The sequence below is a fragment of the Dendrobates tinctorius genome, unplaced genomic scaffold (assembly GCF_039654945.1).
Source record: "Dendrobates tinctorius isolate UK_male_01 unplaced genomic scaffold, ASM3965494v1 ptg000060l, whole genome shotgun sequence".
In the NCBI taxonomy this organism is placed as follows: Eukaryota; Metazoa; Chordata; class Amphibia; order Anura; family Dendrobatidae; genus Dendrobates; species Dendrobates tinctorius.
The window spans coordinates 57,188,792-57,213,539 of NW_027361728.1; the positions used below are offsets into that span (position 1 = coordinate 57,188,792).

Genomic DNA, 24,748 nt, shown 5'->3' on the forward strand with positions numbered 1-24,748 from the left:
TTTACTGAGATAATGACTTTTGGGTTTTCATTGGCTGTAAGCCATAATCATCAACATTAACAGAAATAAACACTGGAAATAGATCACTCTGTTTGTAATGACTCTATATAATATACAAGTTTCACTTTTTATATTGAAGAAGTAAAATAAATAAACTTTTTGATGATATTCTAATTTAGTGAGAAGCACTTGTACATCCAAGAACATCATACCTACCATGAAGCATGGGAGTGGCAACATCATCCTTTGGGGCTGTTTCTCTGCAAAGAGACCAGGAAGACTGATCCGTGTACATGAAAGAATCCATCAGCATGGGCATTTAAGATTAAACGTGGATGGGTCTTTCAGCGTGATAATGATCCCAAGCACACCGCCAGGGCAACCAAGGAGTGGCTTCGTAAGAAGCATATCAAGGTCCTGGAGTGGCCTAACCAGTCTCCAGATATCAACCTCATAGAAAACCTTTGGAGGGATTTGAAAGTCCATGTTGCCCAGTGACAGGTCCAAAACATCACTGCTCTAGAGGAGATCTGCATGGAGGAATGGGCCATCATAACACCAACAGTGTGTGCCAACCTTGTGAAGACTTACAGAAAACATTTGACCTCTGTCATTGCCAACAAAGGATATATAACAAAATATAGAGATGAGGTTTCGATAATGACCAAATACTTATTTTCTACCATAATTTGCTAAATAAATCTTGCCAAATCAGACAAGGTGATTTTCTGGATTTGTTTTCTCATATTGACTCTCATAGTTGTGGTCTACCTATGATGTCAATTACAGGCCTCTCTCATCTTTTTAAGTGGGTGAACTTGCACAATTGGTGGCTGACTAAATACCTTTTTTTCCCACTGTATATATCTGCGACGGGCCCCATAGTGGCCGTGTGATCTGCTCCTTCCTACATTCACATGAATGCTCTTACAGTGTTCTTTATTGGCAAAAAAAGTAAGCCACTGCCAGATTTGTCTGGCATCGGCTTATTTACCTGTGACATTGTCTGATGCATTATAGCTGGGAGACCCTATGTACTGTACATTAGATGGTTGTTGGACTATAATTTGTATGGGGACATTCAGGCTGAGAGGGAAGAACCTATTTTTCATATTCCCTACAGTGTCATTGTCTTGTGTTTTCATTGGTGGGAACTCTTCCCAAAATTCTATTGTTGGGTTGGCATGCTGTACACACAAATGGTATCTTTACAAATGCATATATACATTATATGTACTATATATATGGAAGTGAAAAAACACGGACCATGAAAAAATGGAAATAATAAGGTGAAGTTAACATGGAGAAATAGATTCTTCAGTTCAACTTTACAAATACAAGTCCGTCGCTGTCTGATGTCGGAGCGCAGCTCAGACACCCACAGATCATGCCAGACAAAAGACAGTAACATACAAAACAAATGTTTAAAGTTTATTTTACATATTTATACATAAAACCTTTGAATGTGACCTTTCCTTTTAATCCAGTTGAATAATACGCACATCTAAAAATGGAAGTCAGATAATCAACATTCACAAAATGTTGACAAGTGACTGAATTATACAAGATACAGAAAGCTACAATTTTACGATGAGGCAGGCGTGTAGTTGTTGACTTGTTTAGCACCGTCAATAACATTTGTGTCTGAGAACTACAGTGAACAAAAGGTAGTTATAGGGAAAATACTGATCAAATTAAAAGATTTGCAAATGAAAAAAATAAATACAATTTGTAACTATTCTCTGTCTCTTTATCCACAGTCTGTAATGGCATAAGTACTGTACATATATAGATTCTTAATAAAATGCCGGGTATTAAGTGGCACGAGTAAAAAGTTAAAATAAATTAGGAAGCAGAGGCCAAATCACTGGACATAAAGCTTCGGACATCAAAGACTAACACTGATTTTTCTTGTGTATCATCTTGAGCATCAGCATTTTGACAACCACAAAAGCAAAATAAAAGTTTAGCTTGTTCCTAAGGTTCAATGGCTTTTTGCTTCATTTTGTTGGCATTTTCTCTGCCATGTGCTTCTGCTGACTTTCAGCATGTCTGTGGAAAAGGAGAAAAGAAAAGAAAACTGCGTTAATTTCATGAACAAGAGCTGTTAATTCACACTTAAAGGGGTTACTGGGGATTTTTTCCCTATTGGCAAATAACTTACCGGCAGGTAGTTGCTAGCTACCTGTCGATTCTGCCTGGCGATGATTCTCCTGCTCCCGGTGACTCCATGTCACCAAAGCAGCACCTTCTCTTCTGTTCTGCTCTGATGATGAGGAGTCACCTCCGAGGTCATGCTAACGGACGGCAGTGGGTAGCTGCTTGCCAATCTGTGCAATGCAAATCAGTGCAAAGGGTGAAATATTCGGCTCCCCAGCACCTACTTGGCAATGATATTTGCTGCGCTATTTAGCGCTGTGGCTTCTATGCTGCTCAAGAATTGAGCAGAACTGTGAGTTTAGCATTCCTCTGGGTGGAGAACCAAACACCAACAGAATCTAACAAATAAAGCAGAGTATTGGCAAAAATATTCAGCATTGCATACATATTAGGCTAGTTTCACACTAGCGTTTATGAGCGCAGCGACGGCCTGCGCACGGCCGCCGCTAAGCCCCGCCCCCTGCCGCACCTCCGCCGGTAGCTCCGCCTACCGGCGCATGACGCTGCATGCGCCCTGCGTCCCCTATCTTTATCACTGGGGGCGCAGGCCGTGCGCAATATGCGTTTGGCGGCGCATGCACCTTTTTGACGGTGCGCCGATGCAACCAAACTGCAGCAGGTTGCGTTTGGCGCAGGTCGGCGCACCGTCAAAGGGACGCATGCGTCGCCAAACGCATATTGCGCACGGCCTACGCCCCCAGTGATAAAGATAGGGGACGCAGGGCGCATGCAGCGTCAAGCGCCGGTAGGCGGAGCTACCGGCGGAGGCGCGGCAGGGGGCGGGGCTTAGCGGCGGCCGTGCGCAGGCCGTCGCTGCGCTCATAAACGCTAGTGTGAAACTAGCCTTAGCTGCACATAAGGCACACAAATTTGGAATGTACATTTTAAATGGATTTATGAAAATAAGATTTTTTTTCCCCTTGACATGTTCTCCTTGGGCTAAATGGGCACTGGTAGTTGCAGCCCTAATATTTTCTCTAGCCCTATCCAACTGTAAGGCCACGTGCACACATTCAGTATTTGGTCAGTATTTTACCTCAGTATTTGTAAGCCAAAACCAGGAGAGGAACAATCAGAGAAAAAGTATAATAGAAACACGTCACCACTTCTGTATTATCACCCACTCCTGGTTTTGGTTTACAGATACTGATGTATAATACTGACAAAATACTGAGCGTGTGCCCATCGTCTTACAAAGTTTTCACTGTCCATCTTTCAGAGACTGTGTTGTTATCTCGGCTGACATTCTAAATGAAGGGGTCAAAGTAAAGCACTGACCCTCCAAGGTAAGGGCACGTGAAAAAAACTCCCTGCATCTCAGCTTTCTGGATCCCCGAATATGACATTGGTGGTATTATTATTATACGTTTATATAGAGCCATTTATTCCATGGCGCTTTACATGTGAAAAGGGGAAATATAGACAAGTATAATAAACATGTGCAAGACAAGGGACACACAAGTACAGAAGGAGAGAGGACCCTGCCTGCGAGGACTCAGAGTCTACAGGGATGGGTGAGGATACACTAGGAGAGGGTAGAGCTGGTTGTGCGGTGGTTCAGTAGACTGAGGATCATTGCAGGCTGTAGACTTGTCGGAACAGGTGGGTCTTCAGGTTCTTCTTGAAGGTTTCAGTTGTTGGTGAGAGTCTGATGTGTTGCGGCAGAGAGTTCCAGAGTATGGGGGAGGAACGGGAGAAGTCTTGTATGCGGTTGTGGGAAGAAGAGATAAGGGGGAGTAAAGAAGGAGATCTTGAGAGGATTGAAGGTTGCGTGCGGGTAGGTACCAGGAGACCATGTCACAGATGTATGGAGGAGAGAGGTGGATGGCTTTGTACGTCATGGTTAGGGTTTTGAATTGGAGCCTCTGGGCAATAGGAAGCCAGTGAAGGGTCTGGCATAGGGGGAGGCTGGGGAATAGCGGGGAGACAGGTGGATTAGTCGGGCAGCAGAGTGTAGGATGGACTGGAGTGGTGCCAGAGTGCTAGAGGGGAGACCAGAGAGTAGGAGGTTGCAGTAGTCAAGGCGGGAGATGATAAGGGCGTGCGCACTATTGTTTTTGTGGTTTCATGGTTGAGGAATGCGCGGATTCGGGAAATATTTTTGAGTTTGAGGAGGCGGGAGGAGGCAAGGGCTTGGATATGTGGTTTGAAAGAGAGGGCAGAGTCGAGGATCACCCCATGGCACCGAGCGTGCGGGACTGGGGAAAGAGGGACCTTTCATGTTTCTATTTCAGTGGTTTTAAAACAAGCTCTAAGACTGGGTAGCATGGTGGCTCACCGCACTGACTGATGACCGGCCCTAATGCTGAGCTGCTGTCAGTCAATGCTGGGGGCACGGTCACAGCCGCTACTCACTAAACACAGAGCAATGACTGAGCCCGCGTCGTCTCCGCCCCCTGTGACTGAAACCTAAAAGCTACCGAGAGGAATAAAGTTCTTTCCTCCCAGCAGCGGGGTCTAAACGCTTTTAACCTGCAGATTAACCCCATATAGTGCCGACAGTGGTTGAGACGCTGTTTGACAAGAGGAAAGGTAGCATTGAGTTGCCAATTTATTTACAAATGTCCAGAAGAATAAAAGAGGAGCATCACAGAGTTGTAGGAAATTAACATAACTTTTTATTTACAGGGGACAGAAAATATTAACTATCAGAAGCTACTCAGTACAAGCTGGGTCCTGGTCACCGTACGCCCTACACTTCTGCAGACGCTGTCCTTTGAGTACATGACTGGCACTTGACATGAAATTACTGAGCGGTGGCTCTCTATGAAAACCCCATAAAGCATAGTGTATTTATGGTATTTTTGGAAAATACAGTAACTTGTACTGCAAGGTGGTTTGTGTTATTCCCTTATTTAAAAAGAATGCGTCATCAGAAAATGCAATTAAGTCTGATTTTTCTATTAAAGGCTTTTATTTTTAATTTCTAACAATGTCATTTTTCCATATCATGATCTTTATAAAAAGAAAAAAGTAGATATATTGCAGTTTTCATACTAGCAACTAGGTCAAATATTAGACTCCTACTCCCTCTTCTTTTCAGCAGCTACATGGACAGACAACAATAGACTGACTAGGACTCATTGACTTCTACAGGAGTGTTTTCTAGGCATGCTCTGATCTGGTCAAGAGAGAAAGGAGATGAGCTGTGATGTCTCCTATGGAGAATAGCGGATCTGGTTTTATCTACTATAGCTAGAGGTGTTACTTTTCATTGTTATCCTATCTGAGATGATGAGCCTGCTGAAATGTCATCTAAACAGAACAGGATGTATGGGGCTGATTCAATAAGACTGGCATTGTGCACACCAGGCTCGCTGTAGTTCAGTGTGCAAAACTGCATGTCACTCAATGAATTTGGCACATCTGATTTTGGTACCTGACCTGAACTTTTTAGAAACTTTGGTTCAGGTACCAAAGCAGTGCCCTAATAGTAACGTAATCAACCTAATAGTAGACCTAGTGGCTAATGTGGAAATTTCAAGAGTTATAAAATTTGTCTTTAATATGGATAGAGATATGAAAAGGAAAAAACAGATTTTTTTTTTATAAATACATTTAACAAAAAACCTGATTCATACCATAGGCTGTTTTCAATTGACACATGCCCTTTAAGCAAGAATAAAAAAACGCAGTTACAGACACTACAACACAATTACATTTAGGGCACTGTCAGGAGGCCGACGATCACATCGCATTGCTCAGACTTGCCGGCGGCTCTCCTGACCTGAGCGTGACAGCTGCATAGAAATAAATGCAGTCACGTTCGGGTCAGCTGAGCTGCCGACCGGTAAGTGCACTGCGATGTAATGGTCGTCCGTGTTATACGGAAGTCTGACTGCGCCCTCATTCTGATTTACAGCATGATGTTCTTTGGGGTTTCCTTTGAAAAGACTTAGAGGTAAAACACAAGAAAAACAAGCAGTGAGTCAGAAAAAAACATTCATGTATCATAATCATGTGGTATGAAAAATGTATTAATGTTACTTTCTGCCTAAACAAGCAAAATAGTACCATCCACCTACAAAATATCTAAAAAAAATGTCAATATACATAATTTTATCCCGAGAAATTGTATTGTAAATACAAGGGATGCTACACTTTCCCATGGGATCAAAGAAATGTATTGTATCGTATAAGGTAGTACATAAATAAAGCCAGTAGATGTCAGCATCTTACAGGTTTTGTTTCCTTCTCTATAAAAGCAAGTCTACCTTCAAAAAGGAAAACTTATGTGTATTCGGTGTGTTCATGACCTCTGCGTTTTTATTATGTGTCTTTGTTGTGTCCATGACCTCTGCGTTTTTATTATGTGTCTTCGTTGTGTCCCTGACCTCTGCGTTTTAATGTGTCTTCATTGTGTCCCTGACCTCTGCGTTTTTATTATGTGTCTTCGTTGTGTCCATGACCTCTGCAATTTTATTATGCGTCTTCGTTGTGTCCCTGACCTCTGCGTTTTTATTATGCGTCTTCGTTGTGTCCCTGACCTCTGCAATTTTATTATGCGTCTTCGTTGTGTCCCTGACCTCTGCGTTTTTATTATGCGTCTTCGTTGTGTCCCTGACCTCTGCGTTTTTATTTTGAGTCTTCGTTGTGTCCCTAACCTCTGCGTTTTTATTTTGCGTCTTCGTTGTGTCCCTGCCCGATGCGTTTTTATGTGTCTTTGTGTCCCTGACCTCTGCGTTTTTATTATGCGTCTTCGTTGTGTCCCTGACCTCTGCGTTTTTATTATGCGTCTTCGTTGTGTCCCTGACCTCTGCGTTTTTATTATGTGTCTTCGTTGTGTCCCTGACCTCTGCGTTTTTATTACGTGTCTTCGTTGTGTCCCTGACCTCTGCGTTTTTATTATGTGTCTTCGTTGTGTCCCTGACCTCTGCGTTTTTATGTGTCTTCGTTGTGTCTCTGACCTCTGCGTTTTTGTGTCTTTGTTGTGTCCCTGACCTCTGCGTTTTTATTACGTGTCTTCGTTGTGTCCCTGACCTCTGCGTTTTTATTACGTGTCTTCGTTGTGTCCCTGACCTCTGCGTTTTTATTACGTGTCTTCGTTGTGTCCCTGACCTCTGCGTTTTTATTACGTGTCTTCGTTGTGTCCCTGACCTCTGCGTTTTTATTATGTGTCTTCGTTGTGTCCCTGACCTCTGCGTTTTTATTACGTGCCTTCGTTGTGTCCCTGACCTCTGCGTTTTTATTACGTGTCTTCGTTGTGTCCCTGACCTCTGCGTTTTTATTACGTGTCTTCGTTGTGTCCCTGACCTCTGCGTTTTTATTACGTGTCTTCGTTGTGTCCCTGACCTCTGCGTTTTTATTACGTGTCTTCGTTGTGTCCCTGACCTCTGCGTTTTTATTACGTGTCTTCGTTGTGTCCCTGACCTCTGCGTTTTTATTACGTGTCTTCGTTGTGTCCCTGACCTCTGCGTTTTTATTACGTTTCTTCGTTGTGTCCCTGACCTCTGCGTTTTTATTACGTGTCTTCGTTGTGTCCCTGACCTCTGCGTTTTTATTACGTGTCTTCGTTGTGTCCCTGACCTCTGCGTTTTTATGTGTCTTTGTTGTGTCCCTGACCTCTGCGTTTTTATTATGTGTCTTCGTTGTGTCCCTGACCTCTGCGTTTTTATTATGTGTCTTTGTTGTGTCCCTGACCTCTGCGTTTTTATTATGTGTCTTTGTTGTGTCCCTGACCTCTGCTTTCACCCTGGAATCCAGAACCAAAGTTACAGTTGATATTTTACCAGCTAGAAAATACCAGGTAGTTGATTAGTATCCCTGGCTAGCACTGCATATAAACAGGCTAGGTGTTCATCTAATTCAGTCTGCTGGGGAGGCAGAACAGACTGGATGTGTTTTGAAGTTGAAGAGAGAAAGAAGCCAGAATTTCTTTGAGAAGAGTCTGCACAGGCCAAGTGCACCAAACTGCAAGTATCAGTGGTCGCTATGGACGATAGCAGTTTTGTTTGACTGATCTGGGGCTTGCTCAGCCATGCATGAGTAGCCAGGGCATATATGGTTTAGTTAGCGTCTGACAAAGCTAGGGACTTCTGTTTATGATTTTGTTGTTTTGGTGCTGTGCAGCCTATGGAAAGCAATAAAAACTGCATGTGTTTGTAACAAAACTGCATTGCCTGTGGGAACGCTACCTAATGCCTACCAGAGAAATTGAATCCCTATACCTTCTATACATTCCTTAGCAAGAGACCATGTATGAAATATCCCTCTTACCTTGTCAAGTCTTCAATATCTACAAGCATTGCATCTTGTTCCATGTGCAATTCATCACGGATAAGGAGAAGCTGAACTAATTCTTCATTCAAGCCTGAAAGAACAGTGCTCATATTTCACATTTTGTACACAGATTGATCAATGCACAATTATTAGGACATGCTAGAAATGGCTTAAAGGGGTTATCTAGCCTTCAGATACATGTCTGCAGCCACTTTATGTGACTGCAGACTTGTGAATCCTTACTACGCGCTGTGAGGATTCTCTGGTGCTGCCGCCAGGAGCAGGCAGTCATGAAACTGCACGTATGCGATTTGCACACTATCGGCCACAATCTGACTAGTCGTGTCCAACCTCACTCAATACACTTGCATTGAGGCCTCACACGTCTAGTCGGCATGTGACCGCATGTATGCAAATTGCATATTTGCAGTCACGTGCCAGCACTGGAGAATCTTTTCAGAGTGGGTGCCCTCAATGCAAGGATTCACAAGTCAGCAGTGGCTACCTTATGTGGTTTCCAGACAGAATCTGAGTTAGAAAGTAACCAGGTGACATAAAATAAGAGCAAAACTATGCAAATAACCAGCTGCTATTGGACAGCAGTGCTCTCACTTCTTCTTCTTGTCTGACATTCATCCAAGGGACATAGTAGTGCTGCAGCTCAATAGCGGCCACTGATTGGCTGCAGTGCTCACGTGACAAAATAATGCCCCATGGGCCCTGTCAAGACCCAGCGTTGACATAATTGGAATGACACCTGTGCAGGAGGTGAGTATATATTTTCTCATAAAAGGACATCTTCATTTAAAAAAAGCTTAGTCAAGGTAGTGAGCAACCCCCATATATCATAAAACTTTAAAAAAGACACCAATGGAAACCCTAATCTGGAATGTCTCCACAGTGACCCTATTTAGCAGGGCCTCATCAGTGTTCTACAACAAAATCTGTTAAGAATTTTGTATTTCTCTTAAGCATAACATAACATTAACATCAACACAAAAGGCGCTAAATCTACTGCTAAATCCGAGAATGATACAGCCACATAAAGACATTCCCCCAATTACTTACTTTCAATCTGAGAGTGAAGATCATTCACAATAACCTGTAACTGGCCAATCGTCATATCCCTCAGGTCAGTGGGCTTCAAGCTTCTCTTCATCAGGCATTCACTAATGTGCGGCATGTGCGGTAACTACAGGGGACAAAGGGTCAGTATGAATTGACAGTAGCACAACATATCCAGCAGGTGGCAGCACATGCACACACTGTGTAATAGAATGGTGCCACTAATGTACTGAGTTCATCAAGGACCACAGAACAGACACATAATCTAAGCTTTCCAAGCTGGCTATAATTACAATATCATGCTTAACCCCTGAAGGACCATGCCTAAACTGACCTTATTATACACACACCATTTTATATTTTTACATCATTGCATTCCAGGAGTCATAATTTGTAACTTTGTCATCAACTTAGCTAAACAAGTTATATTGGTCAGTGGTACCATTTAGGTGTATGAATCGATTCGCAGGACCCAGTCCATCAGCAACATCAGTAATCTGTGACCGATGACCAGCATCCCCGAGAACAGCCTCTTACCTGATGGCATCTCTGCTCTTGATTAGCCAGCCTGTACACATGTACATCCTGCCAGGACAGGTAATCAAAAGACGAGCTGCGGATGCCGGGATATAGGAGGCTGTGCTCAGGGATCCCGTGAAGCCAACACAGATTTTTGACTTTACACCAGTTCCAAGTACCGTACATACAACCAAATATTTAACTTTTATTAACTCTTTATATGAAGGAATAGAAAAAACACAGCAATTTTTCTGATTTTACTTTCTGTACAAATATAGCATTAACTATATTTTGTGGGTCAATATGATTAAATTTGTACATTTTTTACTTTGGTGCAATAAACACTGTTTAAAGAAATATTTATTTTCATGTTGCCTATTGTTGCCTTATTTAGGGGAATATTTGACTTTTTGATCACTCTTCAGTATTAGTTTCGGGTGGTGGAATGAATAAAAAAAACTCTGGATTAATAACTTTTTTTCAGCACCATGTACCATTCAGTATATGACATGCTATTTTTTTCTGCAGGTTGATTTGATTTTGACAATATCAAATGTATTTCATTTATTTTATTTTTCCTACTTTGGTCAAAGTTGTGGGGGAACTTATTGTAGGACAAAGCTGTAGTTTTCACTGACCCCTTATTTGCATAGATTTGACTTTTTGATCACTTTTTTTCCATTTATTTGGTAGTGATGATCCATGCAATCTGGCAATGTCTGATGCATTCATTGTGCAATATAAAGAAGCATATAGTTGTATACTATGAGTCAATATGATTACAATGATATCCAAATTGTAACATTTTTTATTTTTGCTTTACTACTTCTGCACAAGAAAATAACTTTAAAAAGAAAATCATTCTGAAAGCCATAATTGTTCCATTTCGTGACGCCGAGCCCTATGAAGGCTTTTTATTTTCTGTAACAATCTGCAGTTTTCATTGGTACCATAGGAGTTCAAGGCTGCAGTGCTACCCGCTGAGCCACCGTGCTGCTGTATACTAGAAGACTATGCAGACATTTCAGTATGGGATCATAGATGCCACTTTTTGTGAGGTAAACATTTCTGCCTGTTTAAAAACATTTTAACTCTTCCTCAGAAATCAGCTGTGATCCCTGCTGTCCTGTCTGTATCCTCTTTTGCTTCCTCCCCTGCCCAGGAGCTGTAGTATGATCAGACCATGTTCCTGCACAGTCAGACACTGCCATTACACAGCACACAGCAGGGGCACATAAATAAGATTATCTCAGCACAGGAACATGTCTTTAAACACATAGAATTGTGGAAACTAATATTATTCCAAGATGTGTTAATTAAAATGTACTTTTTTGTGGGAAAACACGGTTAAGTAAAAAGGCGTTACCATAACCATCATATTCAAAAAATGCTAAATATATTGGAGGCCCATCAAACAACCTTAATATGGTGTCACATAAATTTAATATTTTATGAACTTATTTTTACTCTTCAGAGGTACGGAAAGTATTCAGACCCCTTTAAATTTTTCACTCTTTGTTTCATTGCAGCCATTTGGTAAATTCAAAAAAGTTCATTTTTTTCTCATTAATGTAAACTCTGCACCTCATCTTGACTGAAAAAAAAAACAGAAATGTAGATATTTTTGCAAAATTATTCAAAAAGAAAAACTGAAATATCACATGGTTATAAGTATTCAGTCCCTTTGCTCAGACACTCATATTTAAGTCACACGCTGTCCATTTCCTTGTGATCCTCCTTGAGATGGTTCTACTCCTTCACTGGAGTCCAGCTGTGTTTAATTAAACTGATAGGACTTGATTTGTAAAGACACACACCTGTCTATATAAGGCTACTTTCACACTAGCGTCGGCCGACGGACGTCGCACTGCGTTGTGCCGACGTACCGTCGCACGCTGTAAAAGTTTTGCACAACGGGGGCAGCAGATGCAGCTTTTCAACGCATCCGCTGCCCCATTGTAATTTTCAGAGAGGAAGGGGCGGAGTTTCGGCCGCGCATGCGCGGTCGAAAATGGCGGACACGACGCACAAAAAAAGTTACATGTAACGTTTTTGTGTGCGTCACGGCCGCCAAAACACGACGCATCCGTCGCACGCTATGCGACGCTAATGCAAGTCTATGGAGAAAAAACGCATCCTGCGGGCAACTTTGCAGGATGCGTTTTTTCGCCAAAACGATGCATTGCGATGTACGTCGGCCGACGCTAGTGTGAAAGTAGCCTAAGACCACACAGCTCACAGTGCATGTCAGACCAAATGAGAATCGTGACGTCAAAGGAGTGCCAAGGAACTCAGAGACAGAATTGTGGCAAGGCACAGATATAGCCGAGGTTACAAAAGAATTTCTGCAGTACTCAAGGTTTCTAAGAGCACAGTGGCTTCCCTAATCTTTAAATGGAAGTTTGGGACCACCAGAAGTCTTCCTAGACCTGGCCGATCAGCCAAACTGAGCAATTGTGGGAGAAGAGCCTTGGTGAGAGAGGTAAAGTAGAACCCCAAGATCACTGTGGCTGAGCTCACAGATGCAGTAGGGAGATGGGAGAAATTTCCACAAAGTCAACTATCACTGCAGCCCTTCACCAGTCTGGTCTTTATTGCAGAGTGGCCCAACGGAAGCCTCTCCTCAGTGCCAGACATATGAAAGCCTGTATAGAGTTTGCTAAAAAAAAACACATGAAGGACTCTCAGACTATGAGAAATAAGATTCTCTGGTCTGATGAGACGAAGATAGAACTTTTTGGTGATAATTGTAAGCAGTATGTGTGGAGAAAACCAAGCACTGCTCATCACCTGCCCAATACAATCCCAACAGTGAAACATGGTGGTGGCAGCATCATGCTATGGGGGTGTTTTTCAGCTGCAGGGACAGGACGACTGGTTCCAATTGAAGGAAAACATGAATGCCGCCAAGTACAGAGATATCCTGGATGAAAACCTCTTCCAGAGTGCGCTGGACCTCAGACTTGGCTGAAGGTTCACCTTCCAACAAGACAATAACACTAAGCACACAGCTAAATTAACAAAGGAGTGGCTTCAGAAGAACTCTGTGACCATTCTTGATATTTCAGTTTTTCTTTTTAAATAAATTTATAAAAAATTCTACATTTTTGTTTTTTTCAGTCAAGATGGGGTGCAGAGTGTACATTAATGAGAAAAAAAATGAACTTTTTTTGAATTTACCAAATGGCTCCAATGAAACAGAGTGAAAAATTTTAAGGGGTCTGAATACTTTCTGTACCCACTTTAAGTCTGGAGGTAAACCCCTTATTGTTCGACCGTTACATGCTATCTAACCCACTTGTATTATACACCTTAGTGCATATAGCGCAAAACAGGTATGTACATTTTTATGTCACTGTACATACTTTCTCACTTACAAGATCTGCAACAGGAGATTTTTTCCGATTCTGTTTCTCCACCTCCACCTGCATCTTGGCCATGGGTTTCACCATAGCCAATGCCATCTTGGCTTCAGCCTGCAGCTTCTTCTGTCTTGAGATAAAATCCATGTCTTCAAAGGATTCAGACTCCTCCTCAGTAGTGTCTCTGTCTGAGTATGAAGAACTCTGCTTGCTCTACATAACAAAGTTACAAAGACGAATCACAAATAAAACATTAATGATGAATTGATAGATGCCTTTTATGAGTAATAAGTCAGTATAAATGAATGCAGTGTGGTCCATATGATAATTGGATATTATCTAAAAAGTTCATAGGTCTCAGTGGTGCCTATATTAGTATGATGACCCACTCAAGGGAAGGTAGAAAGGACAGTAGTGGCACATCTCTGAGTACTAAAATGGGTTAATTGTGCAAAATAAGAAGTTACCCAGAGGCATGGTGCTGTAAAACAAGAAAAGTGACACTCCCACCTGTAGTTCCATGGTCAGAGAAAGAGGAGCCGTAACTGCTCTACAAGTAGGTGGACCACTTTGGCCTGTGATTGCCTGCAGCGGTCAGATTACTTGCATAGTGAGTACGGCAATCAGAAAAACATCTGATGACTCGCTTCTCAAACCCGTTCATAGCTAATGCCAATGGCAGGGTCACGGCGGTCCTGCTGCTGATGGAATGGTGACATCTCCTCTTCTCAGTACAGACCATAGAGTGGCATGCACTGGGTCCAGGGGAGTGCTGATAAGAATCTCATACTTCCAAGTCTCTGGAGAAATTTTCTTTTTGCTGTACAACCCCTTTAAAAGTGGTTTCCGCTACAACACTTAGGCATTATTCTGCAGGTTTACTACAGATTGAAGAGAACAGAAGTACAGTAATACCAGAAGCGTCCACAAGAGGGAGCAACAATATAAAAATGAAACTACAATTCTGGTAAAAGAATAACTGGGTGTAAAGCCATGTGCACGAACGTTCCCTGCAGGATGATGCTCTCAGTAATTAAACATACCATTGGGGACAAGGGAGTATCCAGGCTTGTTTCAGTTTTGCTGTCATCAGCATCACTGTCCTTGTCACTCCCGCTGTCATTTACAAAGCAGATCTGTAAATTCATCCCACTTTGGAGCCTGAAGAATGAAGATAGGAGATATTTACTTATATCTTCTTAGCATCAATGACACCTCTCATCAGTTGAATGGCATGAAAATAATAAAACTTGATAAAATTCAGTTATTTACACTGTGTTCCAAATTATTATGCAAATGATATTTTTCTCTGATTTTCCTAAATAGTAGGTACAAATGACAGTCAGTCTAATAAAAGTCATTACCGGTTAGAGTATACACCAAATTTTATTGAAGAAACCTCCCAATAATAACAGTATAATCTCCAAAATGAATAAAAACTCAAATTGCACTGTTCCAAATTATTAGGCACAGTAGAATTTCTAAACATTTGATATGTTTTAAAGAACTGAAAATGCTCATTTGTGGAATTTGCAGCATTAGGAGGTCACATTCACTGAAAAAAAGGATATTTTGGAGTTAAATAGCTTAACAGGCCAAGTTACATGTTAACATAGGAACCCTTCTTTGATATCACTTTCACAATTCTTGCATCCATTGAACTTGTGAGTTTTTTGGAGAGTTTCTGCTTGTATTTCTTTGCATGAAGTCAGAATAGCCTCCCAGAGTTGCTGTTTTGATGTGAACTGCCTCCCACCCTCATAGATCTTTTGCTTGATGATACTCCAAAGGTTCTCTATAGGGTTGAGGTCAGGGGAAGATGGTGGCCACACCATGAGTTTATCTCCTTTTATGCCCATAGCAGTCAATTACTCAGAGGTATTCTTTGCAGCATGAGATGGGGCATTGTCATGCATGAAGATGATTTTGCTCCTGAAGGCATGTTTATGCTTTTTATACCATGGAAGACAGCTGTCAGTCAGAAACTCTATATACATTGCAGAGGCCATTTTCACACCTTCAGGAACCTTAAAGGGCCCTACCAGCTGTTTCCCCATGATTCCGGCCCAAAACAGACTCCTCCTCCTCCTTGCTGACGTCGCAGCCTTGTTGGGACATAGTGGCCATCCACCAACCATCCACTACTCCATCCATCTGGACCATCCAGGGTTGCTCGACACTCATCAGTAAACAAGACTGTTTGAAAATTAGTCTTCATGTATGTCTGGGCCCACTGCAACCACTTCTGCTTGCAAACACTGTTTAGGGGTGGCCGAATAGTAGATTTATGCACCACAGCAAGCCTTTGAAGGATCGTACACCTTGAGGTTCGAGGGACTCCAGAGGCACCAGCAGCTTTAAATATCTGTTTGCTGGTTTGTAATGGCTTTTTAGCAGTCACTCTCTTAATCCAATGAACTTGCCTGGCAGAAACCTTCCTCATTCTGCCTTTATCAGCACAAACATGTCTGTGCTCAGAATCAACCACAAATCTCTTAACAGTACAATGATCACGTTTAAGTTTTTGGGAAATATCTAATGTTTTCATCTCTTGACCAAGGCATTGCACTATTTGATGCTTTTCAGCAGCAGAGAGATCCTTTTTATTTCCGAAATTCCTTGAAACCTGTGCCCTGCTTAATAATGTGGAACATTATTCTTAAGTAGCTTTCCTATAATTGAGCTCATCTGGTAAACTAATTATCACAGGCATTTGAGATTGATTTCAGTGACCAAAGAGCCCTGATACACAATACCATCTATGAGTTTATTTGATAAGCAAAAAATTACATCTTTATGACACTTAAATCCAATTTGCATAATAATTTGGAACACAGTGTATATAGCACCAACATAGATACAATATATCCATCACTCACTACTCCTACAATCAAGTCACAAACACGACAATAATATAGAGTTGTAACGAAAAGTTTTGAGAATAACAAATTTTGGTTCCCACAAAGTCTCCCATTTTAGTTTTTAGAGTGGCAATTTTAACTCTAGATTGTTATGAAGAAAGATCAGATGAATTGCAAATACCGTAATTTCTAAGCCATTCTTTTCTGGGAATATTAACTAGGACAAGGCAACTGATATCACTCTGTCATGTTGATTGAATTATAAGAGCAGACTGTCTGAATTAAGTTTTCTGGTACTGGAAATCTTTGTCTTCTGTTAACCATGGTTACCTCCAAGGAAACACTTGTAGCCATTAGTGCTTTGCATCAAAAAAGGCTTTACGGGCAAGGCCATTGCTGGCTGTAAAATTTCCCCTAAATCATTAGTAAATTCAGACACAGAAGTTCAATAGATATGAAGATTGCTTCGTGGTACCCAAGAGAGTTCAGCAAGTGATAGCACCATCTCCTAAAGAAGTTTCACCTACGAGATCAGCTCAACATCATCACATAGCTTGCTCAGGAATGGCAGCAGGCAGGTGTCCGCTCATGTACACACAGTGAGGTGAAGGCTTTTGGAGGCTGAACTGCTGTCAAGAAGATCATCAAAGAAGACACTTCTATCCAAGAAAAACATCAAGAACAGACTGAAATTCTGCAGGAATTGGGTGCTATCATGAGTCCTGTCATGGCAGCAGTAAGGCATCCTGACACCAGTCATGTGAGGCTGTTGCTTTTCATCCAAGGGAGGGGGCTCGCTCATAATTTCGCCCAAGAACATTGCCAGGAATAAAGAACAGTACCTAAATACCTTCCAAGAGCAACTTCTCCCAATGATCCAGGAGCAATTTGGTGATGATCTTTGCCTTTTCCAGCATAACAGAGTCCATGTCACAAAGTAGAAGTGATAACTAAGTGGCTCAGTGAACAAACTTTGAGATCAGGGGAGCTTCCTGGCCATGGACCCAAAATTTCAATCACATTGAGAACATGTAGTCAATTCTCAAAAAGTAGGAGGACAAAAAAAAAACCAAAATACAGAAATTGTAATAAACTCCAAGCATTGATTACACAAGAATGGACTGCTGTCAGTCAGGAGCTGGCCCAGAAACTGATAGCTAGCAATTCAGAGGGATTTGGAGAAGTCTTGAAAAATAATGGTCAACACTGAAAATATTGGGTTTTTGCATAAACTTGATATATTTGTCAATACAAATGTAAAAACATGAAAAGCTTATAATTGTGCGACAGTAACCATAGAAACAAATGACTAAAAGAGCTAAAAACATTGAATCAGCAAATCTGTTGAGACCAAAATTTGTGTCAGTCTGAAATCTTTTAATAACCATTGATTCATCATAGACTTTCCAATGAAGAGCAGCCTGCGCATTGTGAAGCAGGGATAGCGGCAGGCTCACTAGACTTGTATGGAGTAAATGTGGACCACAGTAAGGCTATGTGCACACGTAGCGGAACTCTTGCGGAAGTTACCGCGAGAATTCCGGAATTCCATTCTGCGGGAAAATCGTATTTTAAATTCCCGCGATTTTCCAGCGGAAAAACTAGCAATTTGCAAGCGTAATTAGCTTGCAGAATGATAGCGTTTTCCAAGCAATCTGGAGCATCGCTTGATTGACAGGTAGGTCACACTCGTCAAACATAGTGTTTGACGAGTGTGACCAACTTTGCACTACTGAGGCTGCCTATGCGGCATCAGTAGTAAAAGATAGAATGTAAAAAATAATTAAAAAAAAAAAAAATATTGTTATTCTCACCTTACGGTGAATGACCGCGAGACGTCGCACTCCCGTGAGATCTCGTCATCGCGGTCATTCTCGCAAAGGATTACTGGGACCGGGAGCATGGAGAGAGGAGGGAAGGCTGCGTGGGACGCCGGAAGGTGAGAATAACAATATTTTTTATTTTAATTCTATTTTTTACAGGGATATGGTACACAAAGCCCGGAGGACAGTCTCCTCTCCTCCGGACCGTGGGTACCATCCGCAAATGTTCTGCTTACTTTTCACATGGTGGGCACTGCCACATGCGGGAAGTAAGCGGAACAATGCAATCCTATGGGTGCGGGATCGCCGCGATCCCGCTAAATTAATGAGCATGCTGCGTTTTTTTACCGCGAAGCAATTCCGCCGCGGAAAAAAACGCAGCATTAGCACAGCATTGCGGAATCCCATAGGATTGCATGGGATGCTTATTTTTTGCGTTTTCGCTGCAAAATCACACGTTTAAAACCGCCGCGAAAAAAACGCGACGTGTGAACTCAGCCTTACTAAGCACTAGGTGGCGCTGTTTACCAGTCATGCAAGGTGGCTCATTCTGAACAGTGAGAGGCAGTCACACTCATTGCTCAATCTAAGAATGGCCAATTCAGAAAAAGACTCACAAAGCGATTATTTTAATATCAGATCCGCATTACATTTCATTCTATACGCAGAAACATACGGATAGGTCAAGTGGCTTCCTGAGAAATTAGCCGTAGTGTATGTGTGTCTGAAAAGGGGAACTGAGATTGTATGTCTCATTGGGAACAGAAAATGATGTCGTGATGACAATGTATGAATAGCGCCATGCAATCACCCAGCAAATCATCAACATGTTCTTGTGTGGTGCTTGCACACAGACATACAGGTGTATAGAAGAAATTAGTGCAATTACCATTGTGTATCTGTTCTTACATCCCTCACATTTCATATGAACAAAAGACACTTTGGAGTAAATTGCACTTTATATCAGAGCACGCATGTAATCCCAGATTTTCATTTTAATCCAATTAGCAAGCAGGATATTAACATTTTCTGGGAAGGTAGAAGACTGACTACAAACACAATAGAAGTTAATTAGCTGGGTCTTCATGACTTTCACTATATTATTAGCGCTCTGCAATGAAAGGTCTGAAAATACCTAGATGTCATCTTTAGGATTAAACTCCATTCTATCATCTAAAAGGCAATGTCAGGGGCTACACGAGGGAAAAACCTCACATTACTGTCATTTTATAATGAGCTATATAAGGCGGCTGCTTATTCCTTATGGGTGACCTGAAAGGAGGCCCGTCCTGAGATGACGCCATCTCATTGAAAGGCGCGTGGGGTTGGCATCCCTCATAGAGGGAGACTCTCCAATATGGCTATATGTTTGGTGTAAGGTTGTTACTTCATTGATACATTGTATATGGACACTCTGTGATTCTTATGTGCGTTGCTGTCATGTCCGCCATGTCTGTCATGTCTGCCATGTCTGTTTTGTCTCAAGAACTTCTGGAGCGATGTGCATGCGCATATCTTGTCTGCTATCCTACTTGTTCCCTAGAGCAGTGTGAACACTCCCCTCATGTCTGCTGAGCTGCAAGATGCCTGCGTTTCTGCTTTGCCTTCTGTGATCTTCTCGTCATGTCTAGAATCCCTGATCATGTGTCCTTCCTAGGATCCTGCACTGTCTGGTTCTGCAATCATCTCGTCACGTCTGAAACCTTGATCATGTGACGTTTCCTAAGATCCTGCACTGTCTGGTTCTGCAATCATCTCGTCATGTCTGAAAATCTGATCATGTGACCTTTCCTAAGATCCTGCACTGTCTGGTTCTACAATCATCTCGTCATGTCTAGAATCCCTGATCATGTGTCCTTCCTAGGATCCTGCACTGTCTGGTTCGGTGATCATCTCGTCATGTCTGAAACCCTGATCATGTGACTGCGCTCTGTGATCCGGGAGCATCTGAACTAGGAAGTTCTCCCCTGGTCCTGACCCGGAAGAGGAGGTGCTGTGCCCTATATCAGATCTCCCCTTCCTATGCTCAGGGGCTGAGTATTGTGTTGTGTCCCTGCATGGCTGCTTGGTCTGTGGGGCGCTCCCTCTATTCTGTGCCCTTGCACCTAGCTCTGTAGTGCGTCTCTGCACATGCTCCGTGCTCGTATTCCGTCTCGTGTCTCGTGTCTTGTCTGGTGTTTGTCCTTCATGCCATGTTTTGTCTTTGCCTTGCTTTGCCTTGTAGTCCTTGTTTGTGCTGATTCTGTACGGTGTTTCTTTCCATGTTTCCTTTCCTGTCTCGTTTTCCTTTGTGGCTTCAGGTATCCCTCTCTGTACCCTGTCCCTGACGTGTCTCCCTACACGTGCAGGCCTCAGTCTCTGTACCCTGTCCCTGACGTGTCTCCCTACATGTGCAGGCCTCAGTCTCTGTACCCTGTCCCTGAAGTGTCTCCCTACACATGCAGGCCTCATCTCTGTTCCCTGTCCCTGAGGTGTCTCCTTATACGTGCAGGCCTCCGTCTCTGTACCCTGTCTAGTCCCAAGGTTCTCCTTTGGCCCAGCTCTGGGCTTCGGCCTACGCTCCGCTGCTACACTGTCCCTGGCATGTTCTCTGTATGTGCAGGTCTCTGCCTCGTTCTTTGTCTTTTCCCTGATGTTTCGTGCGCTCTTGCACTTTTCATAGTAGGCTTTGCCGTGCTGTATCGCACGCGTCTCTGTCCTGTACCTTTGCCAAGCCCTGCCTTGTGGCTCCGTGCACGTGCCTGGTCGCCTGTACCTGCCTGGTGTGCCTCAGCCGTGCCGCCTCTAGCCGTGCTCGCCTGTGTGCCTCAGCCATGCCTCCGTCCAGTGCTAAAGTGGTTCCCGGCTGTGTGGCCCCGCAGTGGTGTTGCCTCTAGTCGTGCCCGCCTGCAACTGCCATCGTCGGTACCACCTGCCAGTGCCCCCGCCGTGGTCTCCGTGCTTTCTTGCACGCACGCTGGTTCTCGCACTGTGCCTTTTCGTGCTACTCTTGCACAAAGCCTTTTGCCTCTTTTGGTCTGCTCTTAACCCTAGTTTGCCTGCCAGATTCCGTAACCTGCCGACCGCTGCCAGAGGTCCGGACCTAGATGACTGCGGCCTGATGTCAGGAGCTGATGTCCGTAGCCAGATACCTGGACCCTGTCGGTCGATGCCAGTACCTCGGTTTCCGATGCCATTGTACCTGTCCCTGGCGTGCCCTCGCACGCGCAGGCCACTGTCCTTGTGTCTCTCCCTGGCATGCCCCTTGGCATGCGCAGGCCTCGTCCTGTGAACCCGAACTTGGCGTGTCCGTTGACACGCATCGTCGTTAACCCTGTCTTGTTTCCTTGCATGGAACCCTGGCTGACTCTCGGATGTCCGGATCCTGATTGCCTACAGAGCTTCAGAACCTGATGTTCCGGTTGATCTTCGCTTGCTGTCCGGAGTCTGATGTCATCGTGCCTCCGCCTACCATCTGCACGTACCATGCTTGGACCTTGGCGTGCCCTTGCACGCACCTTGCTATGTTGTCCCTGTTCTGGTTATGTTTGTACCTGATGTTATCCCTGAAGCCTTCCTTAAATGAAGTTTCTTTGAACTAACGTCGCGTCTCGCCTTGTCTTGTTTCCCTGAGCCGGCCGTCTGGTCCAGCTGCCATGGTGGCTCACCCCCTTGGTCTTGCCCCTGACACTCCCTGTATAGGGGGTGGTTCTCACTAGGTTAGCTCGCCCTAGGTGGATGGGTGCCACGGCCCAGAGGGTCCATTCATTCAAAGAAGAAACGACTCAGCGTAAGCTGACGCTCATCATAGTTGCCTAGATTCACCATCTGCATTAAAAGGGTTGTCCAGTCTAAGAAGAAAAGTATGTACTGACTATGTGACTGCAGACTGTTGAATTTTGACAGTGTGAAATAAGCAGACTGCCTAAATTCCAGTGTTCCTCATGCAGATGGGCAGTCACATAACCATATGCATATGATTTGTATACTTGTGGTCACGTGCGGACTAGACTCTTCTCAGGTAGAACTTTGATAAGTGGAGGAGAGTCTAGTTGGCATGTGATTGCAAGTATGCAAACTATTCACGTGCGGTCACGCAACTGTCCACCTGCATGGTTAATACAGGGAAGTTGTGATGGTGTGCATATCTCACACTGTCTCAATTTTGCAGTCTACAGTCACATAGAGAGATGCAAACTTTTCTTCTTAGATTTAACAACCTTTTTATGAAGTCCCGCTGGACCAATGTTACACATTTTGGTTCCTAGCATACTTTCCTCAGGGGTGGTGGCTCTTTTTAAATAAGTCCTCCCATCAACATTTTTTTAAACTTAATATATCAGCAATCATCATATTACATGGCACTATGTACATACAAACTGCTTATTTTGCTCTTTTCCCCCAGCTAATTGTGCTGTTTTCCATTAGGTCTATGACATACTGTGATTAGAACCTGACTAGCTGAATCCTTCTAAGCTCTATGAAGAAACAGGAGGTCAATTTTCCCTATATGAGTCATGAGTCACTGCAAAAGTCCCTGGCAGGGGAAGGAGGGAGCAGCTGGGTCAGGAGGTGAAGAAGGCAATGATAAATGCAAAGAAAAGAGACTTCCTGTTTCTACATAGAGCAGAGAAAAGAGAAGAACTTACTGGGTAGAAAGGCAAAATGAGCAATTGTAAGTACACAGTGCTATGTAATATAACTGCAATATATTAAGATAAAAACTTTGATGGGCGTGCTTCTTTAAGAAAACATACAAATATACAGTAACTTTATTAGCAGAATATACTGAGCAATTTATCCCCAAATAACTTGGCAGTATTCACTGTATTTATTCCTGTTATGTAGAAATGTATAGGGACTACTTGTAAGTAATGGTGTCCTATGACTAAATTTCTTCATTTTGGTGCCCACTATGAGTTGTACCATATAATAGATCGTGTCTCTTCATGAAAATAGCCTCTTCACAGAGGACGAGAACAAAGACTCCAGTGACACCTGCAATAGTAATCTTAAAAATCAATATCATCTCTATTCTTTACTCCTTAGACCTCCTGTCAGAGGTCTCTCACCCAGCCAATAAGTTCTCCTGCTTTGCACTGATGAGGGGCAAGCATCCATGAAACAGGTCTGTAAATGAAGGTTTTGTTTTGGTTTGGCTTCTTATCCTAAGTGATGAGGGGCAAGACCCTTTAAAGAGTTGATATTAACTTTTAGAATTGCTTCCTCCAAGAGCTGGCACTAGAGCTCCAGTTCTCTTCTGTGTAGAATCTATTCAAAAATTTAATTTCCCAAGGAAGCATTACTGACCTAGAAGTCTCCCTTCACCAACTTAATGCTCTTCACACATAAAAATGTGACCCCCATACACATCATGTTTGCTATAAATCAAGCTTTTGGGTTGCATATTTTTTCCAGTGATATAAAGGGATTGTTGAACTGAATGGCCTGATGCTAGCAGTCCCTCTTCTACACACATACTGCCACTTGTTCTGGCCTCATAGACTTAGCCAAACATTGTGAGAATCTAAATCACCTTCCATAGTAAAAAGATTAATCCCATAATAGAAAGTTATGCCGTACTCATACATTGATGATTTTATGATTGCTGTGGGTGAGACCACTGGGTCCACAAGTGATCCCGATACCAGAGCTCTGCAGTCCCATCTTGAATGGAGCGCATGATGGACCTACGCTCTCTATTCATTGTTGAGCGTGGGCATCTCTGCTCAGCAAGTGATCCCCCATTTTATAGATAGGAGATAACTTGTAATTTTGGGAATAACTCTTTAATATCCGCATCTTACCTAGAATTATTGAACATAACTAGTCGGTGGATGATTATATGCATATTCACCACACCATCACTACTGGCAAAAGACTGAACAGCAGAAGCAGTGTTAACATGTGGACACAAGTCACGCGGCTGGCTTCTTCACATACCGTATATACTCGTGTATAAGCTGAGATTTTCAGCACATTTTTTTGTGCTGAAAATGCCCCCTCGGTTTATACACGAGTCATTCAGCGGGGGAGGGGGAGCGGCGGCAGGAGTTGGTGGGTGGGAAGTCATACTCACCCCTCCCGTGCCTCCCTGAACGTCCCCTGCATCCTCCTTGTCCCAGCGCTAACAGTTTCTTTCTGCCTTCAGCGGTCACATGGTACCGCTCATTAAGCTCCTGAATATGGACGCCCATGGGGGTGGAAACATATTCATGAGCTTAATGAGCAGTACCATGTGACCGCTGAAGGCAGAAAGAAGCTGTCAGCGCTGGACAACGGAGGATTCAGGGACATTCAGCGACGGCACAGCAGGGTGAGTATGAAGGAGGAGGTCGGGGGCTGCACAGAGGAGGTCGGGGGCTGCACAGAGGAGGTCGGGGGCTGCACAGAGGAAGATGGGGGCTGCACAGAGGAGGACGGGGGCTGCACAGAGGAGGACGGGGGCTGCACAGAGGAGGTCGGGGGCTGCACAGAGGAGGTCGGGGGCTGCACAGAGAAGGTCGGGGGGCTGCACAGAGGAGGTCGGGGGCTGCACAGAGGAGGTCGGGGGCTGCACAGAGGAGGTCGGGGGCTGCACAGAGGAGGACGGGGGAGGACAGGGAGCTGAGCCATACATAGAAGGGGGAGCCGAGCCACGGGTACTGGAGGGGGGAGAGCCACACAGAGCAGGACAGGGATGAGGGGACAATGTACACCCGGCTTATACTCGAGACATTAAGCTTACCTAGTTTTCCATGGCAAAATTAGGAGCTTCGGC

At 43.5% G+C, this 24,748-nt stretch overlaps 1 protein-coding gene across 6 annotated transcripts in view; it reads right to left on the minus strand.

Moving 5' to 3' along the window:
- Positions 1–1,418: 1,418 nt before the first annotated feature.
- Positions 1,419–24,748, minus strand: part of SCHIP1 (schwannomin interacting protein 1) — a 789,639-nt gene continuing 766,309 nt past the window's right edge. For all 6 annotated transcript variants that reach the window (XM_073578972.1, XM_073578973.1, XM_073578975.1 and 3 more), the window contains 5 exons: positions 14,369–14,486; positions 13,341–13,538; positions 9,448–9,571; positions 8,377–8,470; positions 1,419–2,052 (listed from right to left, as the gene is read on the minus strand). In XM_073578972.1, coding sequence (XP_073435073.1) covers positions 2,001–2,052; positions 8,377–8,470; positions 9,448–9,571; positions 13,341–13,538; positions 14,369–14,486 — 586 coding nt within the window. In that variant the 3' untranslated portion in view covers positions 1,419–2,000. The remainder of the gene's footprint in view (positions 2,053–8,376; positions 8,471–9,447; positions 9,572–13,340; positions 13,539–14,368; positions 14,487–24,748) is intronic.